We start from the raw sequence: 18648 nt of genomic DNA on the forward strand, positions 1-18648 counted from the left end.
TTACTCCTCATCAGTGCAAGGCAATGGCAATGCCAGCCCACCCAGGTGACCTGTAATGAGTATTTGTAATGCAGATTCTGTCCAACTTAACCAACTTCCATCATGTAAATCTTTGTACTTTCCCTGTGTGAGAAGTCTACAGAGGGAGAAGAATCGTTTCTGAGCCTACATTAGAAGACAACACATTTTGTGATGTGTTTGAGGGTTTCTGGGAGTGCAGAAAGGTTTTTCTTGCCTGATTACCCTTTCAGCACTTACAGGTGTATTTCAGGGCCAGGCTTAATGCACCATCTAATCTGCAGTGCTTTCTTTTTTGCTTAGCACAGGAATCAGTACTGTCATCCAAACTTCTGACAAAACTGTCCACAAAATTCCTTCAACAGACAGGAACTGACTGCCCTGAGAATTTGATATAAAAAAGGAAAGATCTATCAAACTATACAAAATAAGATCTTTATTCCATTATTAAAGCCATAGGAATGTCAGCTTACACACTGTCTGTCTAACAAGTTAAAGACAGACCACAATTTTCTTTTTTTTTTAATTTTTCCTTTCGTTTTTTTCATTTCTTGTGGGAGGGGTAGCTAATCTGATGCCATCTGAGAGTTTCCAAGCACACAAAGAGGGCTGAGCTATTCCTGAGCTATCCACCTATTCCTGATTGCCCATTAATACTGGCTTTATTAAGACAAACATTCTCTCAGATGAAACAAAAAGCTCCCCTCGTTAGCAACCAGGTTAAATTTGTGCTTGGACCCTGAACACCTTCTGGCCTTTAAGAAGGAAAAATAGAGGAAAACCTTAGGATGCACCATTAAATCAGAAGACTCCTTTCTTGCCCTCTCATTCTTCTCTAGTCTGATATCTCTCTTGCTGCTCCATGCATGGAAATGGAACCTTACTGGTAGACTGTCCACTGATCTGACCCTCCCCATCTCCTTCTCCTTCAGGTTGAAGCCAGTCACATCTAACAAGGCCATGGGAAAGAAATCACACCCCATTCATAAAACCAGACATATTCCCCACCAAGCCAGAAGGTGGCACGGGGACAGTATTTTAAGTCTGCTGCTGGGCTTCTGGAGCTCAGCTCTGCTCCTAAATTTCTCAGGGCATCAGTTGTCATGAGAGCTTCTGAAAGGAAGAAGGCACCACTCCCACACGGGAGATGCAGTCCCAGGACTCAGCTGAACATTCTCAGCCAAAATGCATTGAGATGCACAAACTAAAGCTCTGAATTTTCTTCAGAGAATGCAATCTACAGCTGGGAGGTCTGGATGGCCCCTGCTTACTTCCATGCAGCCTGACAAAGCCACAAAAGAAGTCTGTGTGAAGGAAGAGATCTCTGCTGAGGAAAAGAATGACAGGCCTATTTCCATGCTTAAGACTGCAAAGCTGCTCAAATGGTTACAATGAGAGATCTGTGCCCTTTGGCACAGTGAAAAATCGAGTTTCAGATCATAAAAATCTATAAAAATGCATACTTGAACTAAACTGGTATTGACTCAGCACCAAAATAGCCTGAGGGTTACACCTGCATACTCAAATTAATTTTCAAGTGCCTCTTTTGCTATGCAGGGTGTTTTATGTTACAGTTGTACCGTGCTTATATAACCTACTCAAAATGTATTTCCCCTTGTTTGGAGTAACAACTTTCTGGAGATGTCTCATAAAGTCCAATTTGGGAAGAAATTAAAAGCAAGAGCCTTCCCCACATATTGCTTCCTGACTTCCACACAGAATACCTGCTGGGCTGAGATCAAGCAGGTCTCTGTTGATTACAGAGCACAGGTTAAAACTCATTGAGTTGTTAATAAATGAAGGCTTATATAAAGCCCTTTAATGTCTTCATCAGCAAGCATTCTATATGGCTTGCTGGGAAGTGCTTTTGTATGGATCCCACTGACAGTGGAGCAGACGTGTTCAGTGTGACACACGGTGGAACAGCAATCACAGAACCAGCAGGGCTGGGCACCTGTGCTCACCTCACCTCTGTCCCAAGGGATGTTAAACTACAGTGTTATCATTCCTGACAAATACACCTTCCTGATTACAGTACCTCAGTTCCCCTCCCTCCCCCACACACCAGCCATTTACCCCAGCACTTCACTGCCCTCACTATTCTCTGCTGCAATTCCAGCTTCTTACTTCTTGTCCCAAACACCACAGAGATCAATAACAGGCTGTTCCCTTCCTCACTGAAGTCTCTTAGAAGCTCCCCTCAAAGTCTCTTCTTCATATTATTTCAATCAGTACTCCATGGCAGGTTTTCTGAGCCTCTAATCATTCTCACTGCCTTCCTCTGGATTCTCTCCAGTTGACCCAAATCTTTCACAAAGGATTTAGTACAGCAGTCCACCTACAGCCACTTCAAGCCTGAACCAGGCATAAGGATGACTTCTAATGTCCTGTAGGACAACAAGGCTACATAATCTGACACTGGGTTATGTTTGAGCAAATGCTATGAACTGGTTAAGATCTTTCATTTCAATAAAACTGGAATCATTGTTCTATGAAAACAGGAGCAGTATGTATATACTATATACATTATCAAAGGCAACATTCACACATGATCAAACTACACAATTCAAATTACTGGGTGAAAAGTACACTATCTGTCCAGGAATCAGCAGTACTGTGCCATTATCTCTGTCAGGAGATGCACAACTACATACAAGAATCTCAGCAGCCAACTCTCTGTCATCCTGAAACCCTCCTGAAACTCCTTTGCAAAGAACTTTCACCAGGCCATTCTGCTTTTCTAATGGGCTATAAATGTTTTGTCCAGTTTTTCCTGGGATTAGGCTTCCAAACTGTGGTCAAACAGCAGAATTATAAAGAGCCCCACACCAGCCCAGATCAGCTGTATTAGAAAAGGTCACTTCCATTCTGTGACAATGGTTTTAAAAAGAGTTTGAGGACAACTGGCTGCACTTCTCCAGCTTAAGGTGTCCTATTTTACAGGTCCTGAAATCACTATAATCTAAAACCATAAAACAAAATTCTGTCCTTTGTACTTACCCCTCTCTTTGGTACTCCTCATCCAAATTTGACAAAAGCTGGGACCCAGCCACAGACAGATCAAGTGCAGCTAAAGGCAGATCTCGATAAGCAAAGTTAACAAGCTGTACAGGAGCAATGCTTTTGGTCTCTTCTTCTACTTGTTGTGAAATTATCTCAACTTCTGAAACACCACCTTCAATTGTAGGCCTGAAAACATAATAAACACACATACACACATAAAAGATATAAACATATAAATAAGCAAACAAGTAAAAGTAAGTTGGAGACAAAAACTTCATGGAATCCCAAAGAGCCATCAACTTAAAAGGCCTCTGCAAGGTCATTGAGGGAGGGGTTGTCATTGAGGAGACCAAATCTCTCCAAACTTGTCTTTTGTAGATCTCACTGTGATCAACAGAAACCTCACAAAGGAGAACAGCATTTCACCCTGCTGAATCTGCTTCAAAGGCACTAAATATAAGTGGTTGTGTTATAAACAAACAAACACAGAAAAAATGCACGAACCCAAAAGCAAAATATTCATGCAAAACAGAAAGGAGACTGTGCCAACTAAAAACTCACTGCTTTGTAAGTTACATCAGTGAGCAATGAATAGCTAAGCTTATTAATCATTGTGTACAAATCAACTGTTAATTAATGGATGCAGTTTGACCCCTCTTCCACTGTGGATTTGAATATTGATTCAAATAGTTCTGACGGATGGCAGCTTTGTTTCATTTAACTAGAAAAGATCATTGTGTTATTACAAAATAGTTCTGAAAGGAGAACAATGATTCAGAAGAATTATGGATTCCTCCATAAAGATTACCTAAACTGTCCTTATGCACAGCTACTGTGCATAAGAATGCACTGATCGTGTATTCTTACACCAGCCCACTAATGGAATCTCCATGCAGTTAAAACCAGTGTGACAATGTGCATGTCTTTCACATTTATAACAAGATGCTCCTGCTCTAGAAACTTAGTCAGGGAGTGTATTATTGATGGCATGTGAGGGATGACTCCACTGTAGGACAGTTTGCATGGCCAGGGTGATCCTCTGCAGCACCAGCCAAAGCTCTTGCTCTGTTTGATCCACAGGAGGTGCAAGCACAAACTCCTCCAGCTTTCTTCCAGGGGGGCCTGTTAACTTCTGAAAAAAATCTCAGGCTACTGTCAGAGGTTTTCAACAGCAGGTGAGAAGATACTCCTTTTCCACAGGGATATAGTTAAAAAGTTCTTAGCACCCAACTTCACTCTGATATCTGACTGCAAAAATTGCACTGGTGATTTTGTTTAAAAGAAGCTTATTAAAATCTTCCAGCAATTTAAGCAACCTGATTAACAGTTCCTTTTTTTTTCCCCCAGAAGTAAGGAGTTTAGAAGAGTACTTAACTGTTATATTTTGTATAATGAATGGATGTGGGTGAGGGAACCAAAATTCTGTGTGAAGGTTTCTATTGGTCAGAGCCTCACATTAGACTAACCCTTTCAGATGGAAGACATTATTCCTAAATTAAATGGAGCTAGCTGCTGCCAGCATTACATAAGAAAGTAACTTAAAAAAACCCAGAAAATGCTGTTATATCTCCAGTATTTGGCAGGGAAAGGCTGTAGCTGTGTCATACTACGGCAGTGAGCAGAGGTAAAAGGAAGTACTATTTGAACAACCTAAAGGCCTTTATTTTATTCATGTGTAACTAATAACAGAAAGTAATGAGATTCTTTGATTTCCAAACGAACTGTATTCTTCTGTAAACAACCTGAAATCAGAAACCCAGAGGTAGGAACTAATTTTAGCAAGAATTTTCTTTGATTTTCACCTTTAGTGCCATCCTGTGGACATTTACCTTTACAAGACCAAGCCCGTTCAGTTTTACATGAAAGAGCACACGATGATCCCATTTCCAGTATTACAAAGGAAAAAGGAGAGGGGTTGGTGCTGCCTTTCCCTCTCCCAACAGTACTTAGCTTCTGTATTAGACAGACTAAATCACAGACATAATCTGATTTGACTGAAAACAAAACCAAAAAACCAGACTAGTCCTGGCAGACAGGCTTGGGACAGGTTTGGTGGCAGGGAAAAAAAAGACAAACAGACCTGAAAATAATATAACATACCAGTTTTCAGCCACTGCTGTTAGTAATACATCAGACATGCTTACAGCATTCATGTTTTTTCTGCTAATTCACACTCTTTAGACAACTTCAGAACCTTCCTGATGTCACAACATCGTTCTCCTACAGGCAGCAACCTGTTCCCTTTCATTTAAAATCAATTATAATTATATCAGATGGTACTTACTGAGGATTGGTCATGTTGGAGGATGCAACAAAACCAGCAGTAGTTCCAATATTTAACTTATTCCAGCTGCTCTGCATACAAGTTCTAGCCTTGCAAGATTAGGTCTCTGTGAGAAGCAAAACAAAGTTATACAAAACACAGCTGAAAGAAATCCAAAGGGCTACACTGACTTCTGTTGTGAATTTGAAAGTTTGTCTAATAATTTTATCTCCCCCGTGATTGTTTTTTGAAGTATTTCTATTCCAGGTTAATTCTTCCATATTACTGAGGCTGTAAAGTTACAGTGCATTTACTCATACACACAGAGACATATATACTTCCATAAGAACACAAGTCTTGTTTTAAACCACTGCATTTTTGAGAAAGATAATCAAGGTCAGAGGGAGAAGTGGACTTTCAAAGCAAGCTCATGGCTTGCGTCAGGAGAGCAAATTCTACTTGAAGCCACGTGATTTTTTACAATTTAATATACATTAAAGAGACGAGCATTAGCTTTGTCGATGAAGGTCAGGGATTTGTTCTCCATTTCCCAGTTGGAACTGTGTTCTGACTCCATTCGCTGCTTTAGAAAGTCTCTTTCAAGAATTAGTTCACGTTGTCAAACACTCTAGATGGGCTGTTACCAGGAGAGTATTTTGATCAACAGAACCCAGTAACACCTTTGGAAAAGGTGCCACATTTGCCTGTGGCAAAATCTCCGCTGGTGCTGTGCCTGGACCAATGCACTGCAACCAGAATGTTGAGTCTGCGAGAATGAAACCTACTGATTGACACAGGTTTGGGAAGCAGGAAAAACAGAGAATATCACAAACCAAACAAAAATTCTTAGAGAGAGACATAATGAGAGACTTCGTAAAGCTACCGTAAAGTTTATATGCTAAATAATTTTTAAAAGCAAGATCAAAACAAACTCCTATTTTAATTAAACAGAAATAAACATCGGCAAATCAGAATGTTACTGACAGTAACACCCATGATCATGAGAAATGCTTGTTATACTAAACTTTATAGGAGAGCCACTTACAGGCTGAGTTGTTGGTCAAGTATTTACAGTGGAGACATAAAAATGTAGCTACTGTAAGACCCTTAACAATCACCTGATATCAAACAATAAAATTGAACTTACGTCTTTTGTAGAGCCATTTCCAAGGCCTTATTTCATGTTCTGTAACCTTATAAAAATGTAAAATATAGCCAATGGATTCTCACATCTTCCAGATAATGTGCCTGGGTGTGCAAAAAGAAAGGGTATACATTGTGATCGCCCTCCTCAAGTAGATAAGTCAGCCAAAAGCAATTTAATTATCCATATGAAGAAACATGGACAACTTCAAAACCAAAGACTGCACACATTTTAGAAAGACACACACTATTTATTTATAACCTTGTAATGCTTCTAAAGATAGAATAAGAAGCAAACTTTTTTCAGATAAAGCTTTGCTAATACAGCAGAAACTTGATTTGACATCCATTCAATACCAATGGGAGCCTCTTCCCTGGCCTTTGTCGTCCTGAAATTATTTTATTTACTATACCCCTAAGGCAGCAAAATACTAGAACATTTGCCTAAAATTATGCATGTTTAAATCACACAGAGCTTTATGATAGCAATTGTTACACGTACCAGCACAACAAAACTAAAATATTAGAATTAGCCTTGTTTTGTGAAGTTGGCTCCCTAACATCTCCTTTGGGTTGATGTTTTCACAACACAAAAAACCCCAAACAAGTCTGAATGAAAAATTTTACCCAGACCAATTGTTCTAAGCGCTCATTCTGAGAAAAAACCTACAGGCACGAGGCACTGTGCACCTGTCTTGTGAGACTGAGGAAAACGAGACTCCTGCTGGAAATGCATTTGCAGGTCTGGAGGACAGAAGGTACACGGGGATACAGCTGACTTAGGAAATGGGAATAAAACTGATGGAAACTGGCCTCAGAGGACAGGCAGGCAAATGTATATGTGGGAGTTTCTAAACCTAGTAAAAAACTCACCATTTATCCACGAGACAGCACAGTGTTAATATCCCCAATCTCTCTCCCAAACAGGGCTTAGAAAACAAAACAGTGACAAAAAATGTACAGCTAGATTTTTAAAAAGTCTTATTTTTTTAGATTAATCTCAAGATTTTGAGGGAACTGAAGTCATAACAGGGGGGGGCCAGCAACACTGCAGTTCCTTCACACAAGACACAAACATTAAAGATTTGCCTCTCCAGAACACAGAGTCTCCTTTTCTCCTGAAAGCTGGAAATACATGCACAGTCATACAGAATTTTGCTTTACAACTGAACCAGGTCTCTGAACCGGACCTGACTGGTGGCAACACCCCTAAGCCAGACCAGCTCCCTCCTCCTGGAGTTGGCAGCTCCACAGGTAAAGTTTGCTCACCAGCAGGACCAGAGGAGCAGCTCTGCCGACAGCGCCGGTGGCTCCGCAGGGAGCAGAGTCCAGCTCGCTGAGCCCAAGGGATCTACCATGACACAAGGTGGGACGAGGAACCTGGAGACACACCTGGAAGGAGACACAGGGAGTCAAGTTTCCAAAGGACTCAGTGGAGCCTTCCTGAGAGAAAAAGTGGCCAAAAGTGAGTAATTTCTGGTGCAAATGACTAATGTATTCGCTGATTTAATGAACTGAAAGGACAAGGAGTTAGCAAGGACAATAAGAGGACAAAAAAGATGCAATAGGTTGTTGTATATCTATATCCTAAATGGATTGCTGTGATTCATGCTTCTTTCCAGACTTTATGCAAGCAACAGAAATGTCTTAACATATACTGATATTTTGCAGAAAGGTATTTTTTACCATCCACCCCACCTCATCTATCTGGTTTTAGCTTCCTTAAAAAACCCCACCTTTTATAGCAACATAAAACACTTGCAACTTCCACAGGAAATTTCTGTGCAACTGAGTGGTGTTTAAAGGCAACAAGGATCAGCAGGGAGATTCTGTTCTTCTGCACTTATCTCTCTCTTGCATTCCTATAGGATATAGTGTGGGCAAAGAGGAATGATGTAGCTCTCCTCCCTACCAACTGAGCAGAGATAGGCAGAGGGCAACTTTCGGGTATTCCATCCATAACCTGAGTGAAAATTTTTCCATGCAGCCCCTTCCCCACCTGACACACTCAATTTATTCAGTAGACAAAAAAGCCTTGTCTCTTATAGTCTGATCTGACAGAATTAGTTAACAGGTCCAGGGTTTTTGGTTTTTTTCCCTCACTTTATAGAACTGAGACCAGGCAGCACCCAGCACATGCTGAGCTGCCACTCAGTGTGAGTATGGGCACTGCCCAATCTGCTTGTTCTGTGCTGTGTTTTCAAGGTGAGATGGCTGCAGGAGAGCACAGTTTCCAAAGTTTAACAGAAATAGTTTAAAAGGGAGATATAACAGACAGGAAAGAATTGTCCCATGAGTTTCTACTGCAAGCTTTTAGTTATATAACAACCCAAAACATTCACTGCACTAAATGACTGACGTATTTGTACGTACCAAAAGGACAGCACAACCTGATGGGAAGCATGTAAGTTTGTACACAAGTAGCACAGCTCAAAATGTGGGGGATCACAGTACAAATCTCAGCTGAGCTGACTCAGCTCTTCACCCCTCTGCAGCAGGTGAAGGAAGCTGTACCCCGTTCACTGAGCTCTTTGAGGCAAGATCTTCCCAGTGTTTAAAAGTGCTGGGCTCGCCTTCCAAGCCCTTCAGCTTTCCTGTTCTCTGCACAGGTACTATACATGCCAGTGCTCCTCAACCCTTGGGCTGATTCTGTTTTCTTCCCCCTCTCCTCTGCAGGGGCACCTGCTTCAGCTCCTGGGCTGGGCAGTGGGGTCACTGCACTGAGCAAAGGTTCCCGCTGCTGTCCTTGCCCAGTACACATCCTACCTCGGTTAATTCGTTAATGTTTACAGCAACCTTCTATTGTCACTCACCACACCCTGGCTGGAGCTTGCTAATAGGAGATAAAGTCCAGCTGAAACAACACAAAGCACAGGACAGAGTTTGGAAGCACAGCACGTGGTGTCCACGCACTCTAAGCTAAAAGAAAAAAAACCTGGGACCAAAACAAAACTCCAAGAGCAAACTTTAAAAAAATCTATACTCCACTTATGCATGGAAACCACAGCTTTTAGCATTGATTTAAGCACAGTCTTACAAAATATGTGTCACAGTGTAGTGGGCCCAATTGGGGGTGGGGAGTAGGAAGATGGTTTAATTTAAGCCTTTTGCACCAAAGTCCCTACTAACTCATACCCTGTGTTCAGCTGAGCTGAAGTCAAGACAACGTGATTCAGAGCTGTTTGCTGTCCTTGCTCACGTTCTGAGGGGTATTATCACCAAGCTGTAAGCTCCTGCACAAAATTCAGATGTTATCTGAAACACCTGAGTTCGTGCTCTTATGAGGTAGCTACACAATCAAATTCTGACATGTTATTCTAACTAAAGATTCTGCCACACAGTCCCCCAACAGTAGCTTGAGACACCTGGACAGGTTTGCATTCAAAGGAAATGCCACAGGCCACACTTGAGGAGACCCCACTGTTGGCTGCAATGTGAGGTTTAGGTGCCCTTGCCCAGCTTCAGCTCCTTCCTCTGCCCACGGGCTGTTACTGTGGGACCAGGAACCTCATTCGGCATTTCACTCAACAACAACAAAACTATCTTTCTTTTCCTGAACTTCTTCAAAATTAAAAAAAAAAAAAAAAAGGCAGGATGGCTTCCCTGATACAGGTCATAGTACAGCTCCAAAAATAGTTATGTCAGCAGAACAGAAAGTGTAGGGCAGGGCATTGTGCACAGAAACAACAGCACAGAGAAACACTTTAGATTAGAAACAGTCAAATCAAAGCTGACTGCAGAGCCCTGGCCATTGGCAATATTCAGCTGGAGCAAATACCCAACATGAAAACACTGAAGAGATTGAGGAAGGGGTGCAAATCTGTGGGGGGAGGCGGGATGTTTCTCTTTCTGTGTCACACTGGAGCTTTTTACTCTGCATCTAGTCCAGATCAGGAAATGGAACTTTGCTTCCTCTATGCAAACAAGCTGAGTCCTTATTTCAGTCTACAAATTAGCAGCCTTGTACAATCTAAAGCTCAAATGCAAATGGTGGCTATTCAGGTGCCAACTGGGCAATCCTAAGAAGGTCTGGGAACTATTCAGAAAAACAGGAAGAAAGGGAATAATCTGAAATAGGAGTAGAGGAAACACCTAGACTACCCCAAAAGCTTTCAAAGAGAAAAGGGAAGTGTAATTTAGGGGTAACCACGTTTAGCTCTTGTGAATTAGCCCAGCCAAATTTCTTTTTTTTGTGATTAACACCATGGATGTCATCTTGAGGATCAGCATGAACCTGATGTGATCACTCATCTCTACCAATGCAAGTCACATTTCTCCAAGAACTGAAATTAGGTTCCCTGGGATCACAACAACTGTTTTTTTCCTGAGAGTTTTAACCAGCTCCATTCATCTGCATTTAGAAAGTTTTACTGGTCAGGTATGCCAAAACTGCTTCCTTCAGGAATCCAGCAACTTTTACTTCTGAAGGGGAAACGATGAAAATCTGCAGGAGTGGTCCCTACACTTCCTTGCTTTGCTTCAGGTTGAAAAAAATGTTGTTGTTTTTTTCCCCAATGGGAAAAATCACAGGTTATTATATTAAAAGAAGTAATTATTTTTATTAAACTGCCCCTCCCTAATGCCTTATTTGACACAAGAGTTTGATAGAGTATTTGTTTATATGGCTCTGTATAGGTGGATAAGGAGCATCTCCTTCATTTGTTTTAAAAAAACCACCACATTTAGATTTGTCAAAAAATTATGGATGCAGACATGCCACACAGAAAACAAACAGCAAATTAACTTCCTTAAATTTTAACATGCCCATGTGTGTCTGAAAGGAAAGAGGCACAAGAGATGGGGCTTTTTATTTCAAGTGAAAAGGAACATTTTTTGCATCTTTTTTATTTAAAAACAATAAAGTTTTCACATTTAAAAAAAAAAAAACAAGGAAAAAACCCTCCATAGCAGAAAAGGTATTTAGATTGGAAAAAAGAGTCAGGCATTCACAAATTAGGAAATGGCAGATTTGAACTTGCTCATGCAGACATAATTCTGTTCCCTTGTGGGATCATCCTGTATGTTGAAATTAGGCAGAATGTTGTTTGAGGAAAAATGAGCATGTAATCATGTAACTAAAGACTCTCATTATTTGTAAGTGTAAGTCATATTTCCTGGAGAGAAGTGTAGATGGGCCATAACAGAGAAAAATGATCTCGTGAACAATTATAACAATCTCTTCATAAACCCAACACCATCATTGGTCGAATCCTGAACATTTCAGTACTGCAAACCTTGGACTACAGGACTACAGGACAAGTAAGGGTAGCTAGAAAAAAGCCTTTAGAGGAGGACTAATCCAGTACAAAGCTACTAAAAGAGGAGGACTAATCCAGTACAAACTCTGAGGAGAGCCCAGTCAAAGCCCCCCCTCCAAGGAGCTTGCAGGTCTGCAGTACATGGTGCTTCCAGACTGCAAGAAACAGCAGGAGCTGCTCTGTTTGGGAAGGTTATGAAAAGACTCTGCTCCTGCTCCTTCCTTCTGCTTTCAGTTCCCCTCCAAACTGGGGAGGGAGGGCAGGGGCTGGGCAGCAGGTCTACAGACAGGGTTCTGTGACATGCAAACACTGCACACTTCCTACACAAACCAGAGCTGCCCCGACAGCCCCTTTGGGCTCTCGTTCCAGTTCATGCTCCACAGTGTGTACTGGCACTGTTGGTTTGCTCTGAGCTCCTCAATAAACAGCAGGCATTCATTCAGCCAGAAGATTATTCATTTGATCTCTTCCTCTGGAGCAACTCCAAGCATGCCATTTCCCTCAGCACCTCACAAACCACCCTCATTCAGCTGTAACAAGCTGATGATCCCAACACTTACCTACACCTTCTGCAGGTGGTGAAAGTGGAAGAGAAAGCACCCACGCCACAGGGCCACAGTCCAGAGAACAAACAAAAGGGAGCAATCATTTAGTTAGAAGGTCCCTTTACACATCTGTCCAGCCTTCAAAGCTTGGGCCTAACTTAATAAAGGGAGAGCCCCAAGGCAGGCTCGGTGTTTGCCCTCAGGATCAGGCAGGGGGCTGGCAGCTCACACCGTGTCACTGCCCAGGGAAGGTGCCCTGCCCTGCTCAGGGCTGCAGCTGCTGGGGTGGCACCTTGGCTGGAGTGAGGGCACAGCACAGAGAGAGCAGCAGTGGGACCAGAGCCGGCTGCCAGGGAGGTGATCCCTCCTTACAGCACGGCACAAGGATCCCAACAGGGACACGGGGTTGGACATGGCTCTGGCAGGACTGTGCTGATCCTGCTTCTGGGCTGGCAGTTGGGAAGCTCAGCATTAGCTGGCTGTTGCCATGTGCCACTGCACATGTTGATAGGAACAAGCCTGGCATCAACAGCTCCACTGGACTGAAAACATCTGGTTTTTTCCGGTCTGGGAAACTAAATGACTCTGTCATAAAGGGCTCAGTCAGCATATAGTTAGAAGATCGCTTGGACAAATTTCGTAACACAGGCACTCCCCCCACAACACGAGATTTTTTTTGTGTCACAAATTCTGGTTCTCAAAAGGAAAAAAACAAACCAAAACCAACCAAACAAATCAACCCAAAAAAACTCCCTCAAATCCCCCTTGGACTAAATATTAAAATATTCAATTTGAAACCCAAACAAGGTTGGGTTTGTATTTGCTTGGCTAACAACAATTCTATTTCTGAATTTTAAACGTCTGGGGATGACACTAACCTAGTTGACTCATATTATGCCAAATTATTACCACTGAAAGCAAATCAAGTACCAATTTAGTTTCAGAGAAGTTTGGTTTTCTTGCGTCCATCAAAAGTCAACTCTTAGATTTTGCTTTTAGCTCTCTTCTTACTCCCTGGAACTGCAGAGAAAAGGTACAACCAGAAACCTGCAGCCACATTTTTTTATTTTCAAGCCAAGCAAGATCAGTCCAGCCACCCTTTAGAATAGTAAAAAAAAACCAAAAAACTTGCACTTTGGAACATGCTAGAATGAATGTTTTTAGGTCTATATAAATACCTGGCAGGTCATCTCTGATTAGATTTGAATTTATCCCACACGCACTTAATTTTTGCACTCTGTTGATGGCTTTTGAGGTAAAAGTCCATCTGAATCCAACAGCAAAATTTATTTGGACAGAGCTGAAATTTCACTCAGGCTTTTAATAATAGCAGCAGAGTAACACAAATACTTGAGACAACCTCCCTTGAGTCACCCTGAGTATGATGGATGCCTCAATTCAGGGGGGTGACACTGTCAGTCTGTCTTACAGGACACTGTCTTAGTCATGGGAAAGTACCAGGGTCACCACCTGTCATGAAAATGGTTAAAACTCACTACATTTGAGTTTTCATCCACAATATCTGCTGCCCATCTTACTTGGAGGTTAACCTTCCAATAAATACAAGCTTGAGTTTCTGCACATACCCTTAGATTACTGTAACTTTCAGATTGCCTTTCAGCCATTAGACTTCAACTTTAAGACTCTTCCTCAAGCTATTAATTCTAATTTTCTTTAGATCCTGGGCCTAATGGATTTTGGATTGAAAGGCTTTTAGAAATTTTTAAAGTATTCTCTAGTTTTCTAGAGGAGCTAATGTCAACCAAAATACAAAAGGATTCACACTACAATAAGAATGAGGGAAAGTACAGAGAAAAACCTCGTAAGAAATTCCTGGCATTTATTTAATGTCTTGCAGCTAAGGATTTCAATGCATCTCACCAATTATAGCTCTGTGAGGCCTGCAAATATTGTATTTCTATAGAAGGAGACTGAGAAGTAAGTTCTTTCTGTCTTTTCTTCTGTCTCTCACATAATCAACAATACAGAATCAAAACAAACCTAAGTAGACTGGTACTAAATCCAGTTCTTAGACAAGACAAAAACAGCATTTGGAAGTAAAGATTTCATTCTAAGAACCAACTATATTACAAATGTATTTTTGAGAAATATCTATGTTCTGTCATTCCTGGAAAGTACTATGGGCAACCTTCCAGACAAAATGCAATAAATTTATATGAATTTATGGCTTTACTCTGTATCTTAAAAGCAAGTATATAATAATTAGTCCATTGATGTGAAATATATTGCTCTTCTCTCAAACAGTGCTATGCTTTGTAATTCAGCTCCTGGAAGCAAATAGCCCAGGTGTTTTGGATGTAAATTTACAAACAATTGCAGTATTTAATCCTGGTGATACATGCAGGGTAAACTCTGCAAGAGCACACAGATACTAAAATTCTTGAATTCACGTCTGTCTTGTACTTCAGAGGCAAGTTACCTCACACAGGCGTGCAGACACAACAGCTGTACTGTGTGTGGCTTGGGAAGGTCCTCAGTGATCACTGGGAGCCTCAAAGGCAAGATTTAACTGCCTTGTACATGCAGTGTACTGAGAGCCATTACTTTAATAGATGGCCAGTGCATTTAACTGTGTCACCCCCCAGCAGGTGATGGAATGCACTTACACATCTCACAGGCCACGTTTCTGCCACAAAATGCTGATGGGGAGGGACTCAGCCCAAGCTGTCAGCAGGCCCAGCCCCAACAGGCCTATGGACCACCTGGAGGACGTAGCCCTGTCAACTGGCCAGTAACTTCCACGTGTAGGAGCAAGGTGGGCACCTTCCCCCCTCCCTTCTGATGGGGGTCTGGAGGGTCTCACAGGGAAGACACACACGGCCAGCCTGTGTCTGGAGTCTGCCTAGACCATCCACTGCAAACTGCCCAGCAAAGAGAACAATTCTTCCCACTGCACCTGGAAACAGGATGGGAAGTGATTGCTCTTTTATAACTAGAGGTAATCAATTCATTAGTTATTTTGTGTGGAAATACAAGAAGGATCACTGAAGTATGCAAGAGCAGTACTTTCTGAAAATGTTAAAATGCGTTTGGCCTGCACAGGCATGCAGCATTTTTCCTTTAGAATGAAGCTATTTGCTTATTCATATAAAGACATATTAAAATGCATTCAGCTGGTAATATACCATATTACTAAAAATGCCAAATTTATCTTTTCCTCCTTCAACATCTCTGCCCAGTCCTCATCCCTTTTAAACACTGCAAGAACAGAGAGGACTGATGCTCTTGTCACATGAGTAAATGGAGAGCATCACAAGCTATGGAATAAATTCCAAAGAAGAGTGCAGGAACACCCACCCATGAACTCCCTCTGATTTAGAGGGGAGAACTGTCAGCTTGTGCTCTTCCACTGATAGCATCAGCATCAAGATAAACTTGAGATTAACTTCTCAATTGCTAAAGGCTCACAAAGTTTACTCTTCACAAGGAAATTCGTCTTACTGTGATTTAACACTGTGAGCCAAGAACCAATTTTTCCTGTGGCACACTAATTTGGTGCTACTGCTAACACACTAAGAAATCCATGTTGCAAAGCAGTGAGGGTGGCACTCTGGGATTCAGATTTAAAATTTACTTCAGTGTTCCTTCAGGCTTCTCTACTGCACTTGGAACCAGGGCCTTAAAGACACCCAGTAAAAGGGAGCACCCCTGACCAAGCTCAGCAACCACGGCCCCTGCAGAACACGAGGGAGTGAGAGGCACAGAGCAGTGAGAACAACACCTGGATAGCTTAGAGACAGATAAAATATGTGCTGTGGTTCAAACAGAAGTGTTAATGCTGTGATGCTGCTTCAGCTGCTTGGACTTCAGTGCCTGAAGGCCACTTCAGGTGCCTTCACAGGACTATACTGTGGCTTCCTGGACAACAGTTCTTCCTTCAGGGAGGAGGGGAAGAAAAGGGAAAAAAAAAACCAAGAGAAAGTATTTCCCTGTCTTAGAGAAGTTTTGGTCATAAACTTAAAGGAACTGTAGTGATAAGACACAAAGACAAGGGAAAGCAAGTGATGAACCTAACAAAGGTGCAGAGGATCCCCACCTTGGAGCTGGTCTTCCTGAAGCAGCCCCAAAACCCCAGAGGTGCTGCACAGCCCAGGGAAGCTCCTGCTGTCACTCACAAAGCTGCAAGAAAGTACAGGACAGGGACCTGCCTTCAGCTTCTCTGGCAACTCCAAAAGTAACCTTTGCAGGAATTGCTCTACTCAATACTTATCAAATTGTAGTCAATGGGAAGAAACAAATAGCATATAAAAACCTCACATGCATTTTCAAGTAGAAGTCATGCCATGTTAATTCCTAGGCTGCTCTTTAAATATAGAAGCCATAGTAGTTCATTTGCAGATGAAAAAAGCTAGGGAGATGAACTGATGGAAGAAACTTATTCCCATTTAAAATGCCTGGCACTAACTCCAAATCACACACAGTGGCTTTTGCCTATGTATTAAATAATTATAACAAATGTATTAAAGGAGGTACAATGACTTTCTGTGAACACCTATATCACACATGACAGTGTCTGCTGGAGAAATGCAGTACAATGGACAAGTTTGTTGTATAAACTCCTTTACCCTGGAGTTCAGTCCAGAGAATACATAACACAGATGTGTTTGAAAAAGCTTTGTTTGGTCACTATTTTCTTTAAAATAGAAGATCATAAAGAAAACAGGAAAACCCAACCACACTGCCCCACAGAAAAATCTTTGTGACCCATCCTTCAGTATTCTGTGGCACCACACAGACAGAAAAGCTTTGGCTGCTGCTGTGTGACCCTACATAGCAGTCGACCTGCCACCCTCCACAGCTCTATTTTAGCAGTATCTTATTTAGTACTTCAAGCCCCATGACCCATATCCAATAAGGAGGTCCTGTCTAATACACTGAGCAGATAAAAGGATGTTTTTCAAGCAAAGGTTATGCAAGGGATCCATACTGCAGTGCAAGACCCAGAACAGTAAACAAATACAAAGATCTAAATAAAACATACTTTTGTTCTTCAACCCATACCCCATACCAGTCACCTGCTTGTAACTGGACCATGTCTGTTTAAGCTGCAAACACAGACTTTTGTTAAGATTTATCCACTCATCTTTTTTGAAATTAAAGAAAAAACTTTACCAGTCTAGTCATTACACACTCCTGGGAGGCAGAAAACTCAGAAAAACATATCCAAAGACAGACATATGAGAGCAAAGAAGCTACACCTGTATCAGCTTCTGGATGAAAAACATGAAGAGCTGGTGAAACAGTTGGAAAATTCTCAATGTATCAACATTGCACTAACCCCTCCAAGTCAACCACTTCCTGGTAAACAATCTATGAATCTCAGCTAAAAACTCACTAGGACTTTCAATAGAATTTAAGTAAACTAATGAGTACATACTCCCTAACTAAACCCAAAGTCCAAGACCACATAGGAAACAGATGCCAAAATCTGGATTAGTACTCAAGTTTTTGACTTGTGGTATGGCACTCACATAGTGAAAAATGCCACTTTCCAACAGAAAAACCTCCAGTATTATACATGTAGGTTGTTGGGGTTTTTTTAAAATATACATGAAAATATTCCACAAATAAAATTAATTGTGTTTTAAAGTCTGTTCTGAGAGCTGTCAAAGGAATCCACTGCAAACTTCCCTGTGAGATCAACATGGGAAAGACATCAAAAGCACAATCAGAATCCTACGATTTTTAAGGTCCTAGAAATGAACTGTCTTTCAGACAAGAAAGTTGTCCCTTACTTTAGTTATTCTCATGCTATTTAGAGACATCATTTAGGTGATTTAGAAGGCAGTTTTTGAAGTGATATAACCCCTGCTCCAAAGTACTTAATCTAATTTGAGACAATGATTGCAGTAATAAGATCACACAGTTTTGAACAAGTGTAGATTAATATAGCTTGGTTTAATGGACTTATCATACTTATTGTGATACTGAACATAGGATCTTTTAGGAGAAATTGCAGGATAGATAGCATAAGAAACAGGGAATGCTTCAGGATAGAAAAACTTCTATCTTGAATCCAAAATGAACAAGGTTTTGAAGAAATATTCCATTAACAAGTCATTTCAACAGCTGGTAATACTGGAAATGCTCTTCTACAAAGCACAAAACAGACAGGTGTCCAAACCGAGTGTCCTGAGCTTCAAAGAACACTCAGTAGTGGTGCAAGGCAGCATCCAAAGGCTAGAAAAATGATCCATCACATACAGGCAGGCCAAAACCCAGTGCACCCTCATCCAAGAGCAGAACCTGTCTGACTGCTATGGGCAGATGAAATCAGCTCAGGCAGCTGCACACTTTAAATGCATTTCACCACTAACTGGTGTCCTGGTGCAGCTGCAGGCAGAGCACACAGGTACAGCAGAATTCCCTTCTCCTGCTTTCAACAGCAGTGAGCTCC

General features: G+C 41.5%; 2 protein-coding genes across 9 annotated transcripts in view; one reads left to right on the top strand and one right to left on the bottom strand.

Annotated features, from left to right (window-relative positions):
• The window catches only part of TMEM266 (transmembrane protein 266), a 59516-nt gene extending 51720 nt beyond the window's left edge, over positions 1 to 7796 (bottom strand). For all 4 annotated transcript variants that reach the window (XM_027657638.1, XM_027657640.1, XM_027657639.1 and 1 more), the window contains exons 1-4: positions 7697 to 7796; positions 6432 to 6532; positions 5306 to 5411; positions 3019 to 3207 (exon numbers count right to left, since the gene is read on the bottom strand). In XM_027657638.1, the coding sequence (XP_027513439.1) occupies positions 3019 to 3207; positions 5306 to 5382 (266 nt within the window). In that variant the 5' untranslated portion in view covers positions 5383 to 5411; positions 6432 to 6532; positions 7697 to 7796. The remainder of the gene's footprint in view (positions 1 to 3018; positions 3208 to 5305; positions 5412 to 6431; positions 6533 to 7696) is intronic.
• Positions 7758 to 18648, top strand: part of NRG4 (neuregulin 4) — a 49657-nt gene continuing 38766 nt past the window's right edge. For 3 of the 5 annotated variants that reach the window (XM_027657644.1, XM_027657646.1, XM_027657645.1), the window contains exon 1: positions 7758 to 7892. In XM_027657644.1, coding sequence (XP_027513445.1) covers positions 7784 to 7892 — 109 coding nt within the window. In that variant the 5' untranslated portion in view covers positions 7758 to 7783. The remainder of the gene's footprint in view (positions 7893 to 18648) is intronic. The other 2 variants (XM_027657647.1, XM_027657650.1) reach the window with 2 other exon arrangements.

The sequence above is a fragment of the Corapipo altera genome, unplaced genomic scaffold (genome assembly GCF_003945725.1).
Source record: "Corapipo altera isolate COAL_440 unplaced genomic scaffold, ASM394572v1 308, whole genome shotgun sequence".
In the NCBI taxonomy this organism is placed as follows: domain Eukaryota; kingdom Metazoa; phylum Chordata; class Aves; order Passeriformes; family Pipridae; genus Corapipo; species Corapipo altera.